Here is a 20,251-nt window from a genome sequence, read left to right as displayed (position 1 = left end):
TCCCTTCCAACCAAGACAATGAAGTGACCCCAGCTCGTCTCTCTCTTTTCAGAAGAAACAGAAAAACTTCCCTAGAGCAACAACAACACCCGTGACCATCCCTCCCCACAACCTACCCATATTTGATCTTGCTGCAGTCAGAGATACAACCCACTGCCACTGAGGCAATTCCCACTCACAGCAATCCTCTAGGATGCAGCAGAACTGTCCCGTAGGCTTCCCATGGGTGTGATCTTTACAGAAGCAGATTGCTGCATCTTTGTCCCATGGAGTGGCTGGTGGATTTAAACCACCGACCTTTTGGTTGGCAGCCAAATGCTTGAACCACTGCACCACCAGCGCTCCTTAAAGGTATAACAATAACACACACACACCACACACACACACACACACACACACACAAATCACATTCACTGCTGTCAAGTCGATCCTGATTCATACGACCCCTCCATGAGGTTCCGAGGCGGTATCTCTATGAAAGTAGATTGCCCAATCCTCCTTCTGAGGAGTGGCTAGTGGATTTGAACTGCTAGCCTTGTAGTTAGCAGTCAAATACATTGGGCACTATGCCACAAGCTCCCAAAGGTACAACAGTAGCTCTGAAAGTTGCCTTTCCAAATCCAAAGTGCTCTCCATTGCAATGTTGGGTCCCTTCTGACTAGTCTTCTCCCTGACTGAAAATACACCTAAAGTGAAGACAGTGACCACACTGAGGGGTGCTCTAGGGGAAGGGCACCCAGAGAAACAAACCAGCAAGTGAGGTTTGTGAATCAAGAGCAATCAGACAATGGGATTTCTGTACTCACATGCTAATGGGTAGCACCACGAGTCCTGCCTGAGGCCTATAGTGTGTCAACGTGAACGTCCCCTGAAGCTGCATGAATAGATGAGTTTAGAAGGAAACTCTGCAGCTGGTAACCAACAGGTAAGCACTTCAAATCCATCAGCCACTCAGCAGGAAAAAGATGAGGCAGTCTGCTTCCATAAAGGTTTACAGACTTGGAAACCCTATGGGGCTTCTCTGGCCTCTGTCCTCTAGGGACACTGTGAGTCGGAATGGACTCACAGCAATGGGTTTGGTTTTTGGTTTAAAGAAGCACAAAACTCTAAATATAATACCCTCATTAAACTCAGCACATACCACATACTGAGAGAAACTTTGCTAAGTCCTGGCATGTGACCGGGCACTGTGAACACCATCAATGAGTTTATGTCTGCAGGCCAAGCTTACTTACGCAGACGCTGGTAGGAGCAACTTCCCCTGGGCCTCACCCCTACGGGACCTATCTCCAGGTATGGGGAGGAGACCCCTGTCCTTACAAAACGTTGTAAGGTATTAACTTGACTGTGACACTCTCACATCCTCTTTGCCCACACCACAGGCTCAAAGCCAAAGAGCAGACAGGAGATCAAATATTAGCCCACTTCCCAGCCACCTCGGCCAGGCCCCCTGCCAGAATCTAAGGCAATCAACAAGGCTTCCTTCCTCCACTCTGGGGCAAAGGACAATGGGTGGCTCGCAGAGAACACGGCCAAACGCTGATAACTGCAGAGTCCTAACATGCCCCACGCACGCTGGCTCTGCCTGCTTCAACCCCAGGGAGCTGGCACCACAGGGGCACCACCTGCTCTTGGTGCCAGGCTGCAGAAAAGCACTGGTTTGCCAGCCAGTCACATTTGGGGGGGGATCTAGCTACCCATTGACCAGGCTTTGCTTGTTGGAACCCTGGTTGTGAAACAGGTATGGAAGGTGGCCCTTTCTCTAGAGCCCCCAAAGCTTATTAAAGAGTAGCCATCAGGGGAAGTGATGAAATCTGTCAGGGAAAAAGGATAGGACTGGCCTCTCCTTTCTCAGAGATGTGCTGAGAACATGTATGTGCCTTGGCCTCCAACTACTAGAGGGGCTATGTGACTGCCTAATAACAAATATCATTCATATGAAGGAGCCCTGGTGGCGCAATGGTTAAGCATTCAGCTGATACCGAAAAGGTCAGCAGCTCAAACCCACAGCTACTCTACAGGAGAAAGATATAGAAGCAGTCTGCTTCCATAAAGATTTACAGCCTTGGAAACCCTATGGGGCAGTTCTACTCTGTCCTATAGAGTCACTATTAGTTGGAATCAACTCAACAGCACTGAGTTATCATTCACGTGGTACTATTACTTAAGAATCACTGTCCTTCCAACCACCTCATCCTCCCAACAGGAGGAAAGCATGTCATTGTTCGTTACAGATAAAATTATGTACCCAAAAGTTATGTGCTCTGAACCCTAATTCTATGCCTGTGGTTATAATCCTATTTGGAAACAGGTTGTCTTATGTTAATGAGGTGAGATTAGTGTAGGGTGTATCTTGAGTCAACTTCTTTTGAGATATAAAAGAGATTAAAGAAGAGAGAAGAGTGGAGATAAGGAAAGAGAGACACTAAGCCCCATGAAGACTGCCCAGGAGCAGAAGCCAAAGAAACAAGGACTTTCCTTTAGGGCCAACAGAGAGAGACAAGGACTTTCCTTTAGGGCCAACAGTGAGAGAGCACCCTCCCCCTAGACCAGGGCTCTGAATCCGGACTTCCAGCCTCTGATCTGTGGGAAAATAAATTCTGTTTATTAAAGCCAGCCACTTGCGGTTTTTCTGCTGTAACAGCACTAGAGAACTAAGACAGAATTTGGCACCAAGAGTAGGGTGCTGCTTAACAGATCCCTAAAATGTGGAAGTCGTTCTGGAACTGAGTAATGGATAGAGGCTGGAAGACTTCTAAGGTATCTAACAGTAAAAGCCTAGACAGCCTTGAAGAGACTATTGCAAGAATGATGGACATCTAAGGCCAGTCTGGTGAGGGTTCAGAAGGAAGTGAGGAGAGCTCTAGAGAAAGTCCCTGTCATCTCAGAGAACACATATGGCACCAGCATCAGAATGATGTTAGAAAGGTGGACATTCTGGTGAGGCTTTAAAAGAAAACGATGACATGTGATTGGATAACAGAGGAAGGGTGATGCTTTTTTTGCTTGTTTGTTTGTTATTTTCACTGTGATTTGGGTGAAAGTTTACAGAGCAAATTCACTTTCCATACAGCAGCTCACATACACCTTGTCTCATGACATTGACTACAATTTCCCACAATGCAACAGCTCCCTTCCCACTTCCTCCTCATAGTTACCGCTTCCCTGTGTCCTTCCCTCCCAAGCACTCCTGCCCCCCAAGCTGTCTCCCTGTGTAAACATCACCCTTCTATTCTCCCATGATTGATTTCTCCAAGGACTGTGTCAGGATGACACTTTTTATGCAGTGGCAAAGACCTTATCTGAACTATGTTCAAATGGTTGGTGGAAGGCAGAACTTGTAAGTGATGAACTTGGATATTTAGCGGAGAAGATTTCTAAGAAAGGTCTTAAAGGGACTGCAAGGTTTCTCCTTGCTGCTTATAGTGAAATGTGAAAGGAAAGAGATGGGCTTAAAAATGAACGATGCAAAATAAAAACAAAACTTACAGGACTGATTTGGAAAATTCTGCTGTATAAACCAAGGGCACGTGTCCTAGAATTTTCACCAAAAGCATGGCTACACATCCTTTGTTAAAAAGATTAAGCCTGTGATTGATGGATCTAACCAACTACTACAGTAGAAAACCCATCAGCTTAGACTGAAGGGGACAGAGAAAGAACAAAAGGACAGAACACTGTCTGCTCTTGGAATTCTACAGGCCAAAGGAGCTTCATCTATTGTCCTCTAAGGAAAGAAAGGAAAAAAAAAAAAAAAAAAAAACCACCTCTGAAGCAACTTGGAGATCAGCAGAACTGTTGGAAGGAGCCTGGGAACCAAGGTTTCTTGGTTTCAAAGGGTGGGGCCACAATCTCTAGATCTGAAAGAGTCACCCACAGCCTCCTACATTTCAGAGAGTTGGATCTTCGTTAACTCGGCTCTGGAGAGTGGAGCTGCTGCTCAATGTGCCAGAGTGACAAGGCTGCCACACTCAAGGGGCAGAAGAACAGAGTCTGCCAGGGCTGAGGGGTTGGGGTCACCACTTAGATGGACTAGGAGAATGGGGCTACCTAAAGCCAAGGTAGCAGAGTTGCCATCCCAGAGGGCCTGGAAGATGGAGCTGAAGCCCTGGGCCAAGGAGCCTCTGCCCAGAATCCAGATGGGGTGACCAACACCCAGATGGTCTCAGAGAAGAGAGGATCATTTGCAAGCCTTGAGAGCTAATGTGAATTGTTCTGCTGGGTTTGAGACTTACTTGATGCCTGTTTGTGGTTGCCGACTGGGCAGCTGAGTGTAGTTATTCCACATGAGACTGGCAATCAACTCCATGGTGGAATCTGCTGTAAGTAGCTGAGTACCTGTCTTAGGGATGTGGTCTGCTTCCAGTAGATAAGAAGGAGCTTTGAGAAAGGTCTGTAGCTTTTTGGCACATCTGGATCCTGCATTTGGCTCAGTCTTCATCTCTGTGGCCTGCCATGTTGTCTGTTAATCTCGAGACTGTTTCTGGACTTGAATTAGTGGCCTACATGCTGCTTGATAATCTTTGGACTGTGCCATTTTAATTATCAACCTCGGGCTTGTCAGCCTCAGCAGCTGCCTGAGTTAAGAGACACCTCTAGCTTCAGTGGGCCAGAAGAAAGAGGCAGAGCTGAAGCTCAAGGTCAAGGAGCCTTTACCCAGCCCCTAAAGCTAGCACTTTGCACTTGGACTTCTAGCCTCCTAAACTGTAAGAGAATAAATCTCTGTCAAAGCCACCTATTTGGTATATTCTTGTTCGAGTGGCACTTGTGGTTGTTGTTGTTATATGCCGTCAAGTCAGACCTACTCATAGAGACCCCTCCTGGGGTTTCCAAGGCAGTATCACTACGAAAGTAGATTGCTCCATCTTCCTTCCGAGGAGTGGCTGGTGGGTTTGAACCGCCAGCCTTCTGGGAGAATCAGAACACTATTATGTCTTCTAGATTTCATGGGCTCCCAGATGAAGAGGAATTTTACTCCAAGATGGAATACACCTAAAGTCTCACCCATATTTGATTTAGTTGATTCAGAGGTGAGATTTTGGACTAGGTGGGAGTTGACTTAAGATTTCTGGGATGATATGATGGACTGAATGTGTTTTGCATGTAGCAATGACATGAATTTGAAGGGTCCAAAGGGTGGAATCCTATGGATTGAATTATGTACCCCTAAAATATGTGCTGTAAATCCTAACCTCTATGCTTGTGGTTATAATCCTATTTAAGCATGGGTTGTCTTTGTTATATTAATGAGGCAGGATTAGGGTAGGTGTACCTTGAGTTAATTTCTTCTGAGATATAAAAGAGATTAAACAAGCCAGCAGAGCAGAGATGAGGGAAGGCAGATGCCAAACCACATGAAGATTTCCCAGGAGCAGAAGCTGAGGAGACAAGGGACTTCTAGAGCCCACAGAAAGAGAAAGCCTCTCCTTGAGCTGGTGTTGGTGCTCTGAATTCGGACCTCTAGTCTCTTAACTGTGAGAAAATAAATTTGTTAACACCATCCACCTGCGGTATTTCTGTTATAGCAGCACTAGATAAGTAAGACAAGTGCTGTTACACAGGAGAGAACTGAGGTCCAGAGCCCCATGACTTTTCCAAGGCCACAGAGCTAGCAAAGGCTGTCATTCCCTCCAGAACCTCCAGAGGTGCTATCTGGAAAAGAGTGGAGCCCTTTGAGGGGTGACTGGGGTAGCATTGGTTTAGAAGAAAGAAATGGTCTCAGAGCCAGAAAAACAGCAACAGGAATTTACTTCCTACTCAATCTCTGCTCCATGGCTCTGTGCGCACTGAACAAGCCCACTTCTGAAGGCACTCACCGTAGCTCACACATTACCTGGAAGGCCACCTTGATCCATTTCAAGAGGGCTTTCTGATTCCCTCCAGCCAGATACCAAAGCTCCAGAGCTGGAAGGTAATCAGCTTTAGGAAAAAAGTCTTTCACTCAGAGCAAGAAATGGCAAAGGATAATTTGGCAGCAAGATCACGAATCTGGAAAATTCACAAGAGATCTGGCCAGGAAGCCTCTGTATCAGAGAAGCTTCAAGTCCAGACCCTGTGTGGAGGGTCAAGGCCACCCACAAGTGGGTGGTTTTAAACAAACAGGGAGTTCAAAGTGCCAGGATTGGGGCTGGGTGAAAGCCCCTCGACCTTGGGTTTTGGCTCTGCTTCTTGCTCCTGGCCCAGTGAAGCTGGAGGCTTCTCTTAATTCAGGCAGCTGTTGGCTGCTGAGGCTGACAAACCCAAGGTCAACAAGTAAAATGGCACGGCCCCCAAATTATCAAGGAACACAGCACGCCATTAGTTCAAGTCCACAAACAGTCTTGAGACTGGCAGGCAACGTGGCAGGCCACTGAGATGTAGACTCAGCCAAATGCAGGATCCTGGTGTGCCAAAAAGCTAGAGCCCTTCCTCACAGTGTCTTCTTACCTACTGGAATCAGACCACATCCGTAAGGAAGCTAGCTACTCAGCTGCGCTGGTAGATTCCACCGTGGAGTTGATTATCAATCTCACCATGGACAATAACTACATCCAGCTGCCCAGCCACTCAAAACCAGGGCCAGCCAAGTTGACACACAACCTTAACTACCACCACTAGGCTACCATGTCTTCATGTACTTACATACGACTTTGCTTAAGCCCCAAAACAAATCCCCAAGTCACCCTCAAAAGCGTGGCTGGAGAGCCTCGACAGGGTACCCCAGCCCTGTCCCTCCTCACTCTTCTCAGCAATCACACTGGAGCCTTTGTCTTCCCAGGATGAAGCTGCCCTGAGCAGTAAACAATTTACACAATTTCTCCTCCCACTGGGGACTGGGTGCCAAAAGCTCCGGGCCAGGTGTCAACTCCACAGTCAGGCTTATCAGTCAGGGCTTGGAATAAAGGCCTCTTCATTCCTCCAAACATACACCTGAGGGTGAGCAGAGCCAGGCGGATTCCTTAGGGTGTCAGGCCCTGTCCCGTCATGTCTGGGGCCCTTCGTACTTGGGGGAAACGCAGCGAGTTAGAGCAGATTCCTATCACGGGGTCATCAGCAGCACAAGGCTGGGCAAGTGGAAGCTGGTGGGGAGGCTGCGGTGATCCCTGCCCGGCCAGAAGGGCCGCATGCCCGCAGTGGTGAGCCACGGGGCTACCCTGCCTTGTCCAGCTCTCACCCTGGAGAGGACGAGTTTCTGCAAAGTTAAACTGCTACGAGAAGCTGGTTAGGCAGATCTAGAGGCACTGTTTTCACCCCCACTGCACTCTGCTCTCTGAAATATTAAAGGCCAGCTGAAAAGCTCAAGAGTCACCAGACGGTCTCTGGGGGTGCAGGACTGAACACTCAAAAGGAAGAAACGGTCTTAAGTCCAAGTCAGATGGCCAACAGGAGTGAGGAAGAGCAGTGGGTCTTTTGAATGCATCCATTTCAACCCATCTCTCTCCCTCCCACACCCCCTCCTCTCACCCACCAGCCAGTCCTTGGAGGGAAGGTTGGGTAATCTATTTCCGTAGTGATACCACCTCAGAAACCCAAGGAGGGGTCACTATGAGTCGAGACCGACTCGACAGCAAATAACAACAACAACAGAGAGCTGAATGGTGGAATAAGAGCAGCGTTGCCAGAGTCTACTGCATCAGTCAGTGTTGGTCAATGCTGCAGGAAACATAAAACATGCGGCGTGCAGTGCAAGGAATGCTGAGCTGAGTCATGAAGACCCAGACTGAGGTCCTGGCCACACAGCTCCTTCTCCGAGTTCTCAGGAAAATTGCTTACCTTCTCTGAGCCTGCACTTCCTCAACTAAAGGTGGGCTGAGGAAACGGGATGGGATAAAGAGGCAACTCGGTGAGCTTCAAGCTCTAACACTCTATGATCTCCTGATTCTGGAAGTCTACACCAAAAATCACTCTTAGTTTCATAACACTGTCAACCAAACATGGAGACGTGAGCATTAGCCACTGGGTAGTTTTGTCAGTTCAAAATGGAATTTGGTTTATTTAGTAAAACTCTGATCGAATCCAACAAATGTTACTAAAGATGCCTTCTAATTCTCAAAGGAATCTGAATTTGGAAGGGAAAAAAACCAGCACCTACTGCTGGCTACCTGGATGCCAGTGAGGTGTTTTCACCATTAATCTGACCGAAATCTCAGGACCATGGCAGTAGGTTGAAAGGGACTCCAAAAAGGTAAGTCTATGTCCTAACCCCATGAACCTGTGAATCTGACCATATTTGGAAAAAAGGGTCACTGGAGATATAACTAAGTTCAAGATCTTGAGATGAGACCATCCTGGACAATCCAGGTGAACCCTAAATCCAACCACAAATGACAGGTGTCCTTAAAGAGAAAGGCAAGGGGTTTGAGATGCACAGGGGAGAGTCATGTGACGACAGTCAGGACTGGAGTTACTGCCCCAAGTCAATGAATGCCAAGACTGCCAGCAACCCCTAGAGAGAACGTCCCGAGAGGACCCACCTTGCTAACACCTTCATTTCAGACTCCTGACCTCCAGAACCATGAGACAACAAATTTCTATTGTTGTCAACCACCTACCTTCTTACAGCAGCCCTAAGAAATGAATACAACCATCATAGGAATGAGATAGGACATCTCCCAGCGCCACTGAGGAGCAAACAGAGGCTCTGGAAAGCTAAATAATGTAACCAACTTCCCTCGATGCCCTGGGGTGTTGGCTGACAGACCTGCCACTCCTTCCACAATACCAGGTTGCCTTTTTCCTAACACTTGTGAGTCTCAGCTCCTTCATGCGTAGACACGAGGCAAGTGTCAGGACCCAGTCGGAATCCAGTGCTTCAGCACCATTCACTGATGAACTTACTGCAAATATTTCCCACCTCTCAGAGCCAACCAGTCCAGGGGGCCCATTTTATCATTGCCACAATTACTGAAACACAGGGCTTCACACTAATTTTCCCTTACGAGTAAATGGCTGGAAAGTAATGGTGTCGATTTTAATGAGGATCAAGTAAGGCTCCTACAAGGGCTCCCATAAACGAAAGCATTTCCCTCGCACACAACAAGGGCTCGCTGTTTAATTCCAGAACACAAGAATGTCACTTAAATTACACGGCTTTTACATTAAAGTGCTTATGGGAATGCCTTTCCAGCAAAGAACTTCAATAAAAAGATCGCACGTGATGCTTCACAGTATCTGAACCACAGATCTACGTATCATAGCAACAACAGTAAAGCCTCGGAGAACGTGCAAAGGAGCAGGACATCAATTTCACTGGGCAAGAGTTTCTTGAAACAGAGGGGTAGCTTTTAGGAGGCAGGGATGTATTAAATTTGAACCTGCGGGCCACCAGAAAGTTCTTGTTTAAGCCTGAACCCTTTTTGTTTCCACTTGCAGAGATGTTCCGAATGACTGTCTACCAGCCTGTCAGTCTACGTGCGCCTCTGCAGCCAACTCCATTCTTACCGTATGAGCTCTTCTCCTGGTTGACAGCTGAGTGCTCAGCCACTGCACCACCACGGCTCCTTCAGAGCAATTACGAGAGCTTTGAGCAAAGATGAGAGTATTTCACACCTCCATCTTTACTGAAAATGTCTACTACACCACTGACTTTTGGCTTCTATTTATAAAGAAGGTTCAGGGCTTGGAAAATTATGAAGCTGGGCTTTAATGGATATTCCCAACCAGCATTGTGTCATTATTGGCCCACGTTGCACTGGGCGATCTCCCAAATTTGTGACATAATCAGGCTTTTCTCTGCATTACTCCATACACTCCAAGCTCCCTCCACATCACACCACTGATTCATCCACTCTTTTCAACAAGACCGATTGCCAGGGGATTAACGTTAGACAGCACAATTCCATTATTCAGCAGCCCAACTCAAATCCCACCCCTAAACTCGCAGAGAGATTTCAGGGCTTCAAGAGAGCTGCCAGAAAGCTCAAGGGGAGGTGGGTGAGGGGCTATTGAAAGTTTTACATAACAACTCAACCTGAAGCCTGCTGTAAGCAGGGGCTCTGGCTAAAGTGGTCCAGAGATATGACTTGGTGAGTCTTTGGAGTGGCTCCAACCAATCATAATAAATGATCTGAGAAGCCCTAAGCCCAAAGGACTGCTATAGCCTAATTATTTTATTCCTGCTATAAATTATTTAAATCTGAATTCGATATTTAGAACTTTTAGCCAAAATTCTAACTTTCTTTCCTTACATGGAAACACTTTCATGTTAACTTCAGTACACGTGAGGCCCAAAGTAAAATTAAAGTCACATGCTTTTCAATCAACGGATTTATAGTGTATCAATGCCAAAGGTCAGAGAGAGTCATTCAGGCAGAACAAGGGATACTGCATGGTTTCAAATCAGGAAGGGTGTGCATCAAGGCTTATCCTTTCACCATACTTACTCAATCTGGATGCTGAGCAAATAATCCGTGAAGCTGGACTATATGAAGAACAACACGGCATCAGGATTGGAAAAAGACTCATTGACAACCTGTGATATGCAGATGATACAACCTCACTTGCTGAAAGTGAAGATAACTTGAACCACTTATTGATGAAGATCAAAGACTACAGCCTTCAGCATGAATTACACCTCAACATAAAGAAAACAAAAATCCTCCCAACTGGACCCATCAGCAACATCACGATAAACACAGACAAGACTGAAGTCGTCAAGGATTTCATTTTATTTGAATCCACAATCTACACCCAGGAAAACAGCAGTCAAGAAATCAATTGCATTGTGCAAATCTGCTGCAAAAGACCTCTCTGAAAGGTTCCAAAGCAAAGATGTCACCTGAGGACTAAGGTGCACCTGACCATGGCATTTTCAATAGCCTCATATGCATGTGAAAGCTGGACAATGAACAAGGAAGACCAAAGAGGAAGTGATTCATTTGAATTATGGTGCCGGTGAAGAATACTGAAGGTACCATGGGCTGCCAGAAGAAAAACCAAATTTGTTGTGGAAGAAGTGCAGCCAGAATGCTGCCTAGACATGAGGATAAAGAGACTTAGCTTCACTTATTTTCAAAATGTTACCAAGAGAGACCAGTCCGTGGAAAACAGTATCATGCTTGGTAAAACAGAGGGTCGTGGAAAAAGAGGCAGACCCTCGACAAGACGGGTGGACACAATGGCTGCAACAATGTCTCACACAGAGCAACGGCTGTGAGAACGGCACAGGGCCAGGCAGCGCCTCATTCTGTTGTACGTGGGGTCACTGTAACTTGGAACCGACTTGACATCACCTGACAACAGCAACTACGGCAACAGAAACGTTAACCATTCTGTTCCCGATTTGAATGTCACTTCTCTTTATGTTTGTTTTATAAAATATTTATAATAGCAATTTTCACTAAGAAACATACCACAAATATCTCCATGAGAAAACGGGGCTGAAACACTTAGGAATATTCTGTGCAACCAACGTTATACAAAAACTTATCAAATTTCACATCAATGTTCTGAAGAGCAGAAACAAAATGCTCACAAACAGTGGTCCATTTTTAATTGCGTAAATCCCAACTGCCGCTGAGCTGATATTGACTCACAGAGACCCTATAGGACAGAATAGAACTGCCCCCAAGGACTTCCAAGACTGTAATCTTTACAGGAGCAGAATACCACATCCTTCTCCCATGGGGAGCCAGGGGGGATCAAACAACCAACCTTTCAATTAGCAGCTTAGCATTTAACCACTGTGCCACCAGGGCTCCTTTTTCATCGAGTACTGACATAAAAAGGAAGTTAAATCTTTATCATGCTTACTCAGGCAGGGTGGATTGGGGAAATACTTTAACTGAACCTGATAGAAAACAAAATTGGTTTTCTGCTTAATTTTCAGTTAATCTACCATTTCACTTAACCATATATACCCAATCAGGTTAATGAAGCTTTTGGAAGGTTTCTTAATGCCTTTTCAGGTAATCTGAATATCTAGAGGTGGGCCTCCATCTTCAAAGAGTTGATAATTTATTGAGGGAAAAGATCCCCACATGTGAAATAACACTACAGGCCCATGCATATGAAATGATGGGGCAGAGACCTGGCTCACCAACGTAAATAGTCACACGAAGGCAAAAATGAAGCAGGGTGAACTTTGAGTTGAATGCTAAGGAGTCAGCAAACTGCAGAAAGGGCTAAAGTGAATGAATAAGAGCAAAGGCTCAAGGACAGGGGCAAGCTGGGGAGTCATGACACAGGGCTGGAAAAAGGAGAGATGGCTCCTCCTCACTAAAAATCTTCCCCTAATAAGATGGTTGGCAGATAGACACGTCGTAGGCATAGGTCCGTGCATTATTAACCTTCTAACCAGAGAAACGACCTTTCTTCTTCAGTTACACCAAAATGCATCATAATAGGCAAGATTTGGGAAGAAATGTGGGTTTCTAGGCCAACAGACTATGTAGGCTTCAGATTTTAGTTAAAATGGCCAACTTGTCCATGCACCCTGGTAAACAGTTAACTGTAAGCTCATACACAGTTCTCATTTCATGGAGGAAATAACCTCCCAGAGCACACAGTTAACTTGTAGCATCTCAAGGCTTTCTTCTAATGGAGGTGAAGTCCCTTGACATACCTTCTTCTAGCCATTGGGCTCAGGTATCATAACACCTTCTCCTTTACTCTTCAGGCAGCATAAGGAATGCTAGGCTAGTAACCAGAGGTCAGCAGTTCAAACCCACCAGCAGCTCCACAGGAGAAAGATAAGGCAGTCTGCTTTCATAATAAAGATTTACAGCTTAGAAGCCTTATTGGCAGTTCTCCTTCGTCCTATAGGGTCACTATGAGTCGGAATTGACTCAGTGGCAGTGGGTTTGTTACAGGCAGCCCTCTACAGTCGTTTCTCTTCAGGTAATGTTGCCTCTCTTGTAAAAGCACATCACTCCTACAGCAAATCTGCACCCTCTCCCTGCACCTGCTAACATTTTCTGAGTAGGTGATCTCAACTTCCAGAATATCAGCACATTTCATCTCATACCCCTTATATAAGATGACACCTGGGAACCAAGGGACCATGCAAAACACATACAACCTTGCCAATCAAGAAACAAAGCACTGTCAAATGACAGATTCCTTCTCGAATGACAGCCTGTGCTTAGAAAGAATAAAAACGAACCATCCCTCCTTAAATTCTGCAGGAAAACAAGGCTGACGTTCATGACTCCAAATAAGCCAAGCTAGAAAAGGCTGCCTATGGCTGCTACCCAAGAGAAGTGGGACTCACCAACAACATCAAGGTGGTACGTGTGATTGATGGACCCATACTCATTCTCCACCACACAGGTGTAATTTCCTTTGTCCGAAGGGACCACACTCTCCATGATAAGGCTCCAGTGCTGGTTTCGTACCTGCAAAGATCAAAGCAACAGTGGTCATTTAACAACCTCAGCCCAGATGACCAGGTATGCTGCTTTCTTGACTTGAAAGGGAACTCAGAATTGTGACAAATGAAAACAATCATTGTTATCCTGGTGGACCATTATCAAGTAGATGCTGACCATTACCAAGTAGACGTCCAGGAAGGCAAGGGTGTGCAGAGTTTCTCTCTCTCACTGTCATGGATGTGAGGCTCCCTCCAGGAAAGGCCATGTGGCCAGGGGCCTCAGCCTCAGCCTGGGACAGAATCAGTGTCCCAGGTCACTCACTATGGCACCAAACGTCTCTGGGACCATTGAAAACACACACAGTTGCTGTTTGCTGCCACAGAATCAGCCTCTGACTTAATATGGGGGTCTCACTGACAGTGGAACAAAACGCCACCTGGTCTTGAACCATCCCCATGATCAGTTGCAGACTGGACTATTTTGTTTTTTCATTTTCACAAGGTTCCCTCTCCCTCCCCTTCCAACCCTGGTAACCAACAAAGAAAGCTTCCTTCCATGCTTCCTTCCATATGTAAACTTTTCCTTGACTTTTTGCAATAATGAACTAATACAGTATTTGTCCTTCTGTGATTGATTTATTTCACTCAGAAAAATGTCCTCCAAGTTGATCCACATTGTGCAGTGTTTTGTAGATTCTTTAGTGTTGTATAGTGTTCCATTAAGTGTATGTACCATAATTTGCTTATCCATTCTTCTGTTGGTGGGCACCTAGGTTGTTTCCATCTTTTTGCTATTGTAAATAGTGCTGCGATGAACACGGGTGTGCATGTATCTGTTCTTGTCCTGGCTCTCCCTTCCTTAGGATATATACCTAGTAATGGGATTGCTGGATCCAATGGGATTGCTGAATCACTATACTGCTTTCCACAGAGGTTGTATCATTTGACAGTCCTACCAGCAGTGTGTGAGAGTCCCAATCTCTCCACATCCTTGCCAGCATTTGTTATTTTCTGGTGATTAGGACTTATTAGTGCTGGGGCAAGATGGTATCTAATTGTTGTTTTGATTTGCATCTCTCTAATCGCTAATAAGGAGCTCTGGTAGCATAGTGCCTAAGGCATGGGGCAATCTACTTCTGTAGTGATACAGCTTCGGAAACCCAAGGAGGTCCCACTTGACGGCACATAAACAACAAAAAATGGCTAATGATCATGAACATTTCTTCATGTGTTTGTTGGCCACCTGAATATCCTCTTTGGTGAGGTATCTATTCACATCATCTGCCTGTCAGAGATATGTCCCTGAATATTTTTTCCCAATCTGTAGGTTCTCTTTTTACTCTTTGGGAGAAGTTTTTGGAAGCACATACATACATACATACACACACACATACATACATAAAATAAATAAATACAACAAACCAAACTTACTGCCATTGAGTCAGATCTGACTCATAGCAACCCCTCCTTGGGTTTCTGAGGTGGTATCACTACAGAAGCAGATTGCCCCATCTTCCTTCTGAGGGTGGCTGGTGAGTTTGAACTGCCAGCCTTCTGGTTAGCAGTCAAATGCCTTAGAATTTAATTTTTAGAAGGTCCCATTCATCTAATTTATCTTCAGCTGTTTATACATTTTGGGTTATGCTTGACAGCCTATTTATGCCATAAATTAGGGCCCCTAAATTTGCCCCTATTTTTTTCTTGAGGAACTCAATAGTTTTAGGTTTCACATTTAAGTCTTTGATCCATCTGGAGTTAATCTTTGCGTGTGGTGTGAGGTACAGATCTTGTTTCATTTTTCTGAAAATGGATACACAGTTTTGCCAGCACCATTTGTTAAGTAGACCATTCTCTTTTCCATTTAATGAATTTCAACCCTTTGTCAAAATTCAGCTGACCATAGGTTGATGGATCTATTTCTGGGTTCTCAATTCTGTTCCACTGGTCTATGTGTCTGTTGTACCAGTACCAGGCTGTTTTGACTACTGTGGCTGCACAGTAGATTTTGAGATCTGGGAGTGTGAGACTTCCTACTTTGTTGTTCTTCAATAGTGCTTTGCTTATCTGAGGTCTCTTTCCTTTCCATATAAAATTAGTGATTAGCTTTTCCATATTCTTAAAGAATGTTGATGGAATCTGTATTGGGATTGCATTGAATGTATAGATGGCTTTGGGTACTATTGACATTTTCACAAGGTTCAATCTTCCTATCCATGAGCATGGTACATTCTTCCATTTATGTAGATCTCTTATGGTTTCTTAAAGTAGTGATTTGTAGTTTTCTTTGTACCAGTCTTTTGTGTCCCTTAGTGAGATATATTCCCAAGTATTTTATTTTTTGTATTGATTTCCTTATTTCCCTATCAGCAATCTCTTTGCTGGTGTAGAGGAATTCAACTGATTTTAGGATGTTGATCTTGTATTCCACCACTACGCAAATCTCTCATTAGTTTCAGGAGTTGTTTTTTTTTTTTTTTTCCTTTCCCTGAGTCTCTTCAGTTTTCTATGTATAGGATCCTATTACCAGCAAATAGGGAAAGTTTGACTTCTTCCTTACCAATCTGGATGCCTTTGATTTCCCTTTCTTGCCTATTGCCCTGGCTAGGACTTCCAATACAATGTTGAACAGAGGTGGTGACAGAGGGCATCCTTGTCTGGTTCCTGTTTGCAAGGGGAATGGTTTCAGTCTCTCCATTGAGAATACTGTTGGCTCTTGCTTTTGCATGCATGCCCTTTATGATGTTGAGGTATGTCCCTTGTTCCTATTTTGCTGAGGTTGGACTGTTTAAATTGGTAAGATTTCACTGGCTGATTTCTGGAAGTAGTTGCCCTGCCTTTCTTCCGAGTCCCTATTGACCTGGAAGCTCCACTGAAACCTGTTCCAGCATCACAGCAACACGCAAGCCGCCACGGCTGCACCTGAGGCACACTGGCCAGCAATCAAACCCAGGTCTCCTGCTCGGAAGGCAACTTCCACCAGGAACATCAATGGCCCCCAGAACAAACTCCAGTGAGGGCTTGCCGTCTGCCCAGGCTTCCTATGCTGAGCCCTCCTTCCATCTCAGCTAATGGAACCTTCACAAGGAGCCCCCGAGGTAGATGCTACTACTGTTGCTGGAAGCTTTCAGTCTGAAAGTCCTTTATTTCTCACCCCTGGAGCCCCTGGTACTGTCTGGAAGTGTCAAGAAGTCCCAGCTGGGAACACAGGTCTACCCCTTCCACTCCCGGGGGTGACTGAACAGATGCTATGTGTTCCTGAGAGATATTCCCAGAATCCCAAATATGGGAGAAATGAATCCTTGTGAAGCTGAAACTGTATGTCAATCTGTTTACAAACTCCTTGAGACTTTTCAGAGATAAGCAGCATGTGTGAAAATAACTGACTGTGATTCCTTCTCACAGCTGGTCAACACGCAAACAGACTAACTTCGAATGTTTCCACCTTGCTTTCAAAGTATTTCAGCAGGCACGACTTTTCCAGCAAGCAGGATTTTGCCTTACAGGGCAAAATGCAAGTTTCACCTTGAGGGTTCCAGGCTTCAGTGTTTGTATCCAAATTCAAGTCATACTTTGAAGGTATTCTGGACAAGGCACGCCTCAGAAATTGGAAGAAAAAAATTTCAAGCAGCCAGGGCCCACTCCTCTGAACCATCATTTCAGAAGTTTCGACTGACCATCTGAATGATGGCCTAAACACGACAAGTGTTTTCTGCCTTAATCACATAAAAACCGATAATACGCACAGAGCCTCAGCAAGCACACAAGTGATTCAAGGGCCTCAAGTACAGAATAAAGATGATCATGTTGGGAATGCCCCGTCACAAAAGCAGGACAGCTGCTCCCTCCACAACGGCAAGCAGTGTCAGTGATGACCCTGCGAGTGAGCAGAGTAAGAGGTCAGCAGGCATGTGGCAGGGTCGTTCAGGTCTACACATGCCATAACTGCACAGCAGAGTTACTGAAGCTACGTTCAAAGCCAAGATCACGGCTCATCACTGGCACAGTCAGGAAGGATCACTGGGCCAGAGATGGGCTCTTCCCATGAAGGTGCGAATACAGAGCTAGACTGAGTTTGGGACAGTCATCTGGAACTGGAGGCTAGCGTCATGGGGCTGGCGATGGGAAACTGATTCTCATTGTTACAGGTGAAATGTTTGGCAGTAAAATGAATCTGTCAGCATCTGCTCCACAGAGTCTGCTTTCAACATCTGCAAAGACTCTCTATTCTCAGCTTGCCCATGGACTTGGAGAAGACACCAGCCGAGCAGCTAGGTGTCTTCAGGGGTCTCTGGGTGGTACAAACAGTTTGTACTTGACCAGTAACCTACAGCTCAAGGTTGGTGGTTCGAACCCTCCCAGTGGTTCTACAAAAGACAGGCCTGGTGATCTGCTGCCTTAAAGATTACCTTATGGAGTTCCACTCTGTAACATATGGGGTTGCCATGAGTTAGCAGTGACTCACCCAGAACAAGTCAGGTTGTTGGTTTAGGTGTCCTTATAGGAGACATAGCACCTGCCATGCCCAAAGAACAAGAGGGGTTTTCTGAGGAAATCTAGATGCTAAGTTTTCCAGTACAGTGAGAATGTTCTATCTAAACCCTGGCCCCCTACATGCCAAGAACCCAGAAGAGGAAGATGCTGGCTCCTTGATTTAACTCGAGGCAGATGGGCCCACGAGGAGACCCTGTCCCCACCCAGAGCTCTCAGGAGAATCAAAAATGGGGCACAGGGCCAGGATTCCTGTTCTCCACATGGGACTCTCCTGGCCTCTGAGGAACCAGTCACGTGCAGGGTGACTTAGGGATGAAGCCACAGGCCCCAACGCCCTCAAGTCATATAATCCAGTATTTAGCCCTGCTGTAAATATTCAGTTCTTTGAGCCCTCGCTCAAATGTCATGCCCATAAGCCCTTAATCATGGCTAGTGCCTGACTCTGGACCCCATCCAAACTGTCAATGTCTTTTTTGCGCCTGGACCCAGATTTGGCACACGGCATGTTCTCCAAATGGGAGTTGAACCTGACTGGTGCAGGGGTGGGAGGGGGCACCGTCTGCCTTGGCCCAAACACTACATCTTGGCACACGCAGCCCACAGGGCCGCTGCCTGCTGTAACCCAGGGCATACGGTCAGCTTGAGTCTCATGGGGTGCTAGCCTTCCACGCAAGATCCCTCTCAAGGGCACAAGCTCTCCAAATATTTACAAATATTAGTAAGTTAACATTTGTAAAATGTTTCTACCATGAGAAGCACATCGACCAAACAGTGACCTTGGTTCTTGATCAATACTGCCCCACGCAGCGCTCTGAATAGTCAGTGTCCCATTCTCTGACGTCCCACCAATCCTAAATGTTATGAGCTATGGCACTTTCTACATGGATGTCCTTAGAAGCCAACAACAGTGGGGCTGTTGGACACTTGTAGGGGATATCCTACCGTTAATTAGTGGTTCCTTAAAGGCAAGCTCAGAGGCTCCAAACAGTTCATTATAAAAAGATGGGAAACAAGGTACAAAGTGTTCTTTTTAGTGGCTCTGTTTCCATACCAAGATCCAGGACAAACCTAAAGAAACTACCTTTCCAAAGAACATGAAAAGATGTACCCTGAAATGTGTTTTTCTAAATTCCTCAGCACTGTAGGGCTACAATTTTCCCCCAAGTTAGGTCAAAGGCACACTGCTTCCCTAGAAGAGGAAATGCAAATACCCAATAAATTTATGATGAAAAGATGAGTAACTTCATTAAGGACCAGGGAAATGCAAATTGAAATAATCATGACACTGTGATTCAACCAACTGATTAACAAAAATCAGAAAGGTCAACGACACACAGTACTTGGAGGGGGGTGGGGAACAGAAGCTTGTCCTGAGAACGGGAACATGAACTGAGGCAGACCTTTGTTGTCAAAAGACTGGTCAGTACCTATGAAGATGAACAGTGTACTTTCTATGTATGGGGGCAAGGGGTGTTTAAACTCCACTTCCAGAAATCTAGTCCACAGAAAACAGCACAATCACTTCATGACACAAGGATGTAGTTCCTCCCTCAAACACCATCCACAGCAACCGAACACTAGACAGTCTCAAGAAAGGGCTGTCAATCCATACAACAGAATAGGGTGCAGCCGTCAGAGAGTGAGGGTGATTCACGCTCATGCCCAGTAAAGTGCCTTATAACCAAAAAACGAACTTACTGCCATCAAGTCAATTCTGACTCATAGCGACCCCCTTTGGGTTTCCGAGGCGGTATATCTTTACAGAAGTAGATTGCCCAGTCTTCCTTCCACGGAGTGGCTGGTGGGTTTGAACTGCCAACCTTCTGGCTAGCCGTCGAATGCCTTAGGCACTAGCTACCAGAGCTCTTTAAAGTACCTTATATGTTGTTGTCATTGTTGAGTACCATCGAGTCATCTCCGACTCATAGCAACCCCATGTGTAGCAGAATGAAACACTGCCCAGTCCTGAGCCACTCCACAATTCTTGCTACACTTGAGCCCATCATCGCCACCACTATGTCAATCCACCTTGTTGAGGGCCTTTCCCTCTTTTGTTGACCCTCCAGCTTATCAAGCATGACATTCTTCTCCAGGAAATGGTCCCTTCTGACAACATAACCAACATGGCCAGACTTTGTCTCACCATTCTCGCCTCCAATGAGCATTCTGGCTGCACTTCCTCCAGGACAGATCTGTTAGTTCTTTTAGCAGTCCACAGTACTTTCAGCATTCTTCGCCAGCACCACAGTTCAAAACCATCAACTCTTCTTCGGTCTTCCTTATTCATTGTCCAGCTCTCACATGCATAGGAGGTGACTGAAAATAGTATGGCTTGTGTCAGGCACACCTGAGCCCTCAAGGAGACATCTTTGCTCTTCAGCACTTGAAAGAGGTCCTTTGCAGCTGATTTTCCCAGTGCTATATGTCATCACCAGCCACTCCTCGGAAGGAAGGTTGGGCAATCCTACTTCC

At 45.7% G+C, this 20,251-nt stretch overlaps 1 protein-coding gene across 1 annotated transcript in view; it reads right to left on the bottom strand.

The window, feature by feature from the left end:
* Positions 1-20,251, bottom strand: part of FGFR2 (fibroblast growth factor receptor 2) — a 127,353-nt gene that overhangs the window by 55,804 nt on the left and 51,298 nt on the right. The window contains exon 5 of the mRNA XM_042780418.1: positions 13,190-13,313. Within this exon, the coding sequence (XP_042636352.1) occupies positions 13,190-13,313 (124 nt within the window). The remainder of the gene's footprint in view (positions 1-13,189; positions 13,314-20,251) is intronic.

This window comes from Orycteropus afer, unplaced genomic scaffold, assembly GCF_000298275.1.
Source record: "Orycteropus afer afer isolate SDZICR_OR568_19922 unplaced genomic scaffold, OryAfe1.0 scaffold00038, whole genome shotgun sequence".
Classification (NCBI taxonomy): Eukaryota; Metazoa; Chordata; class Mammalia; order Tubulidentata; family Orycteropodidae; genus Orycteropus; species Orycteropus afer.
This window is presented reverse-complemented; position numbering and strand designations above follow the sequence as displayed.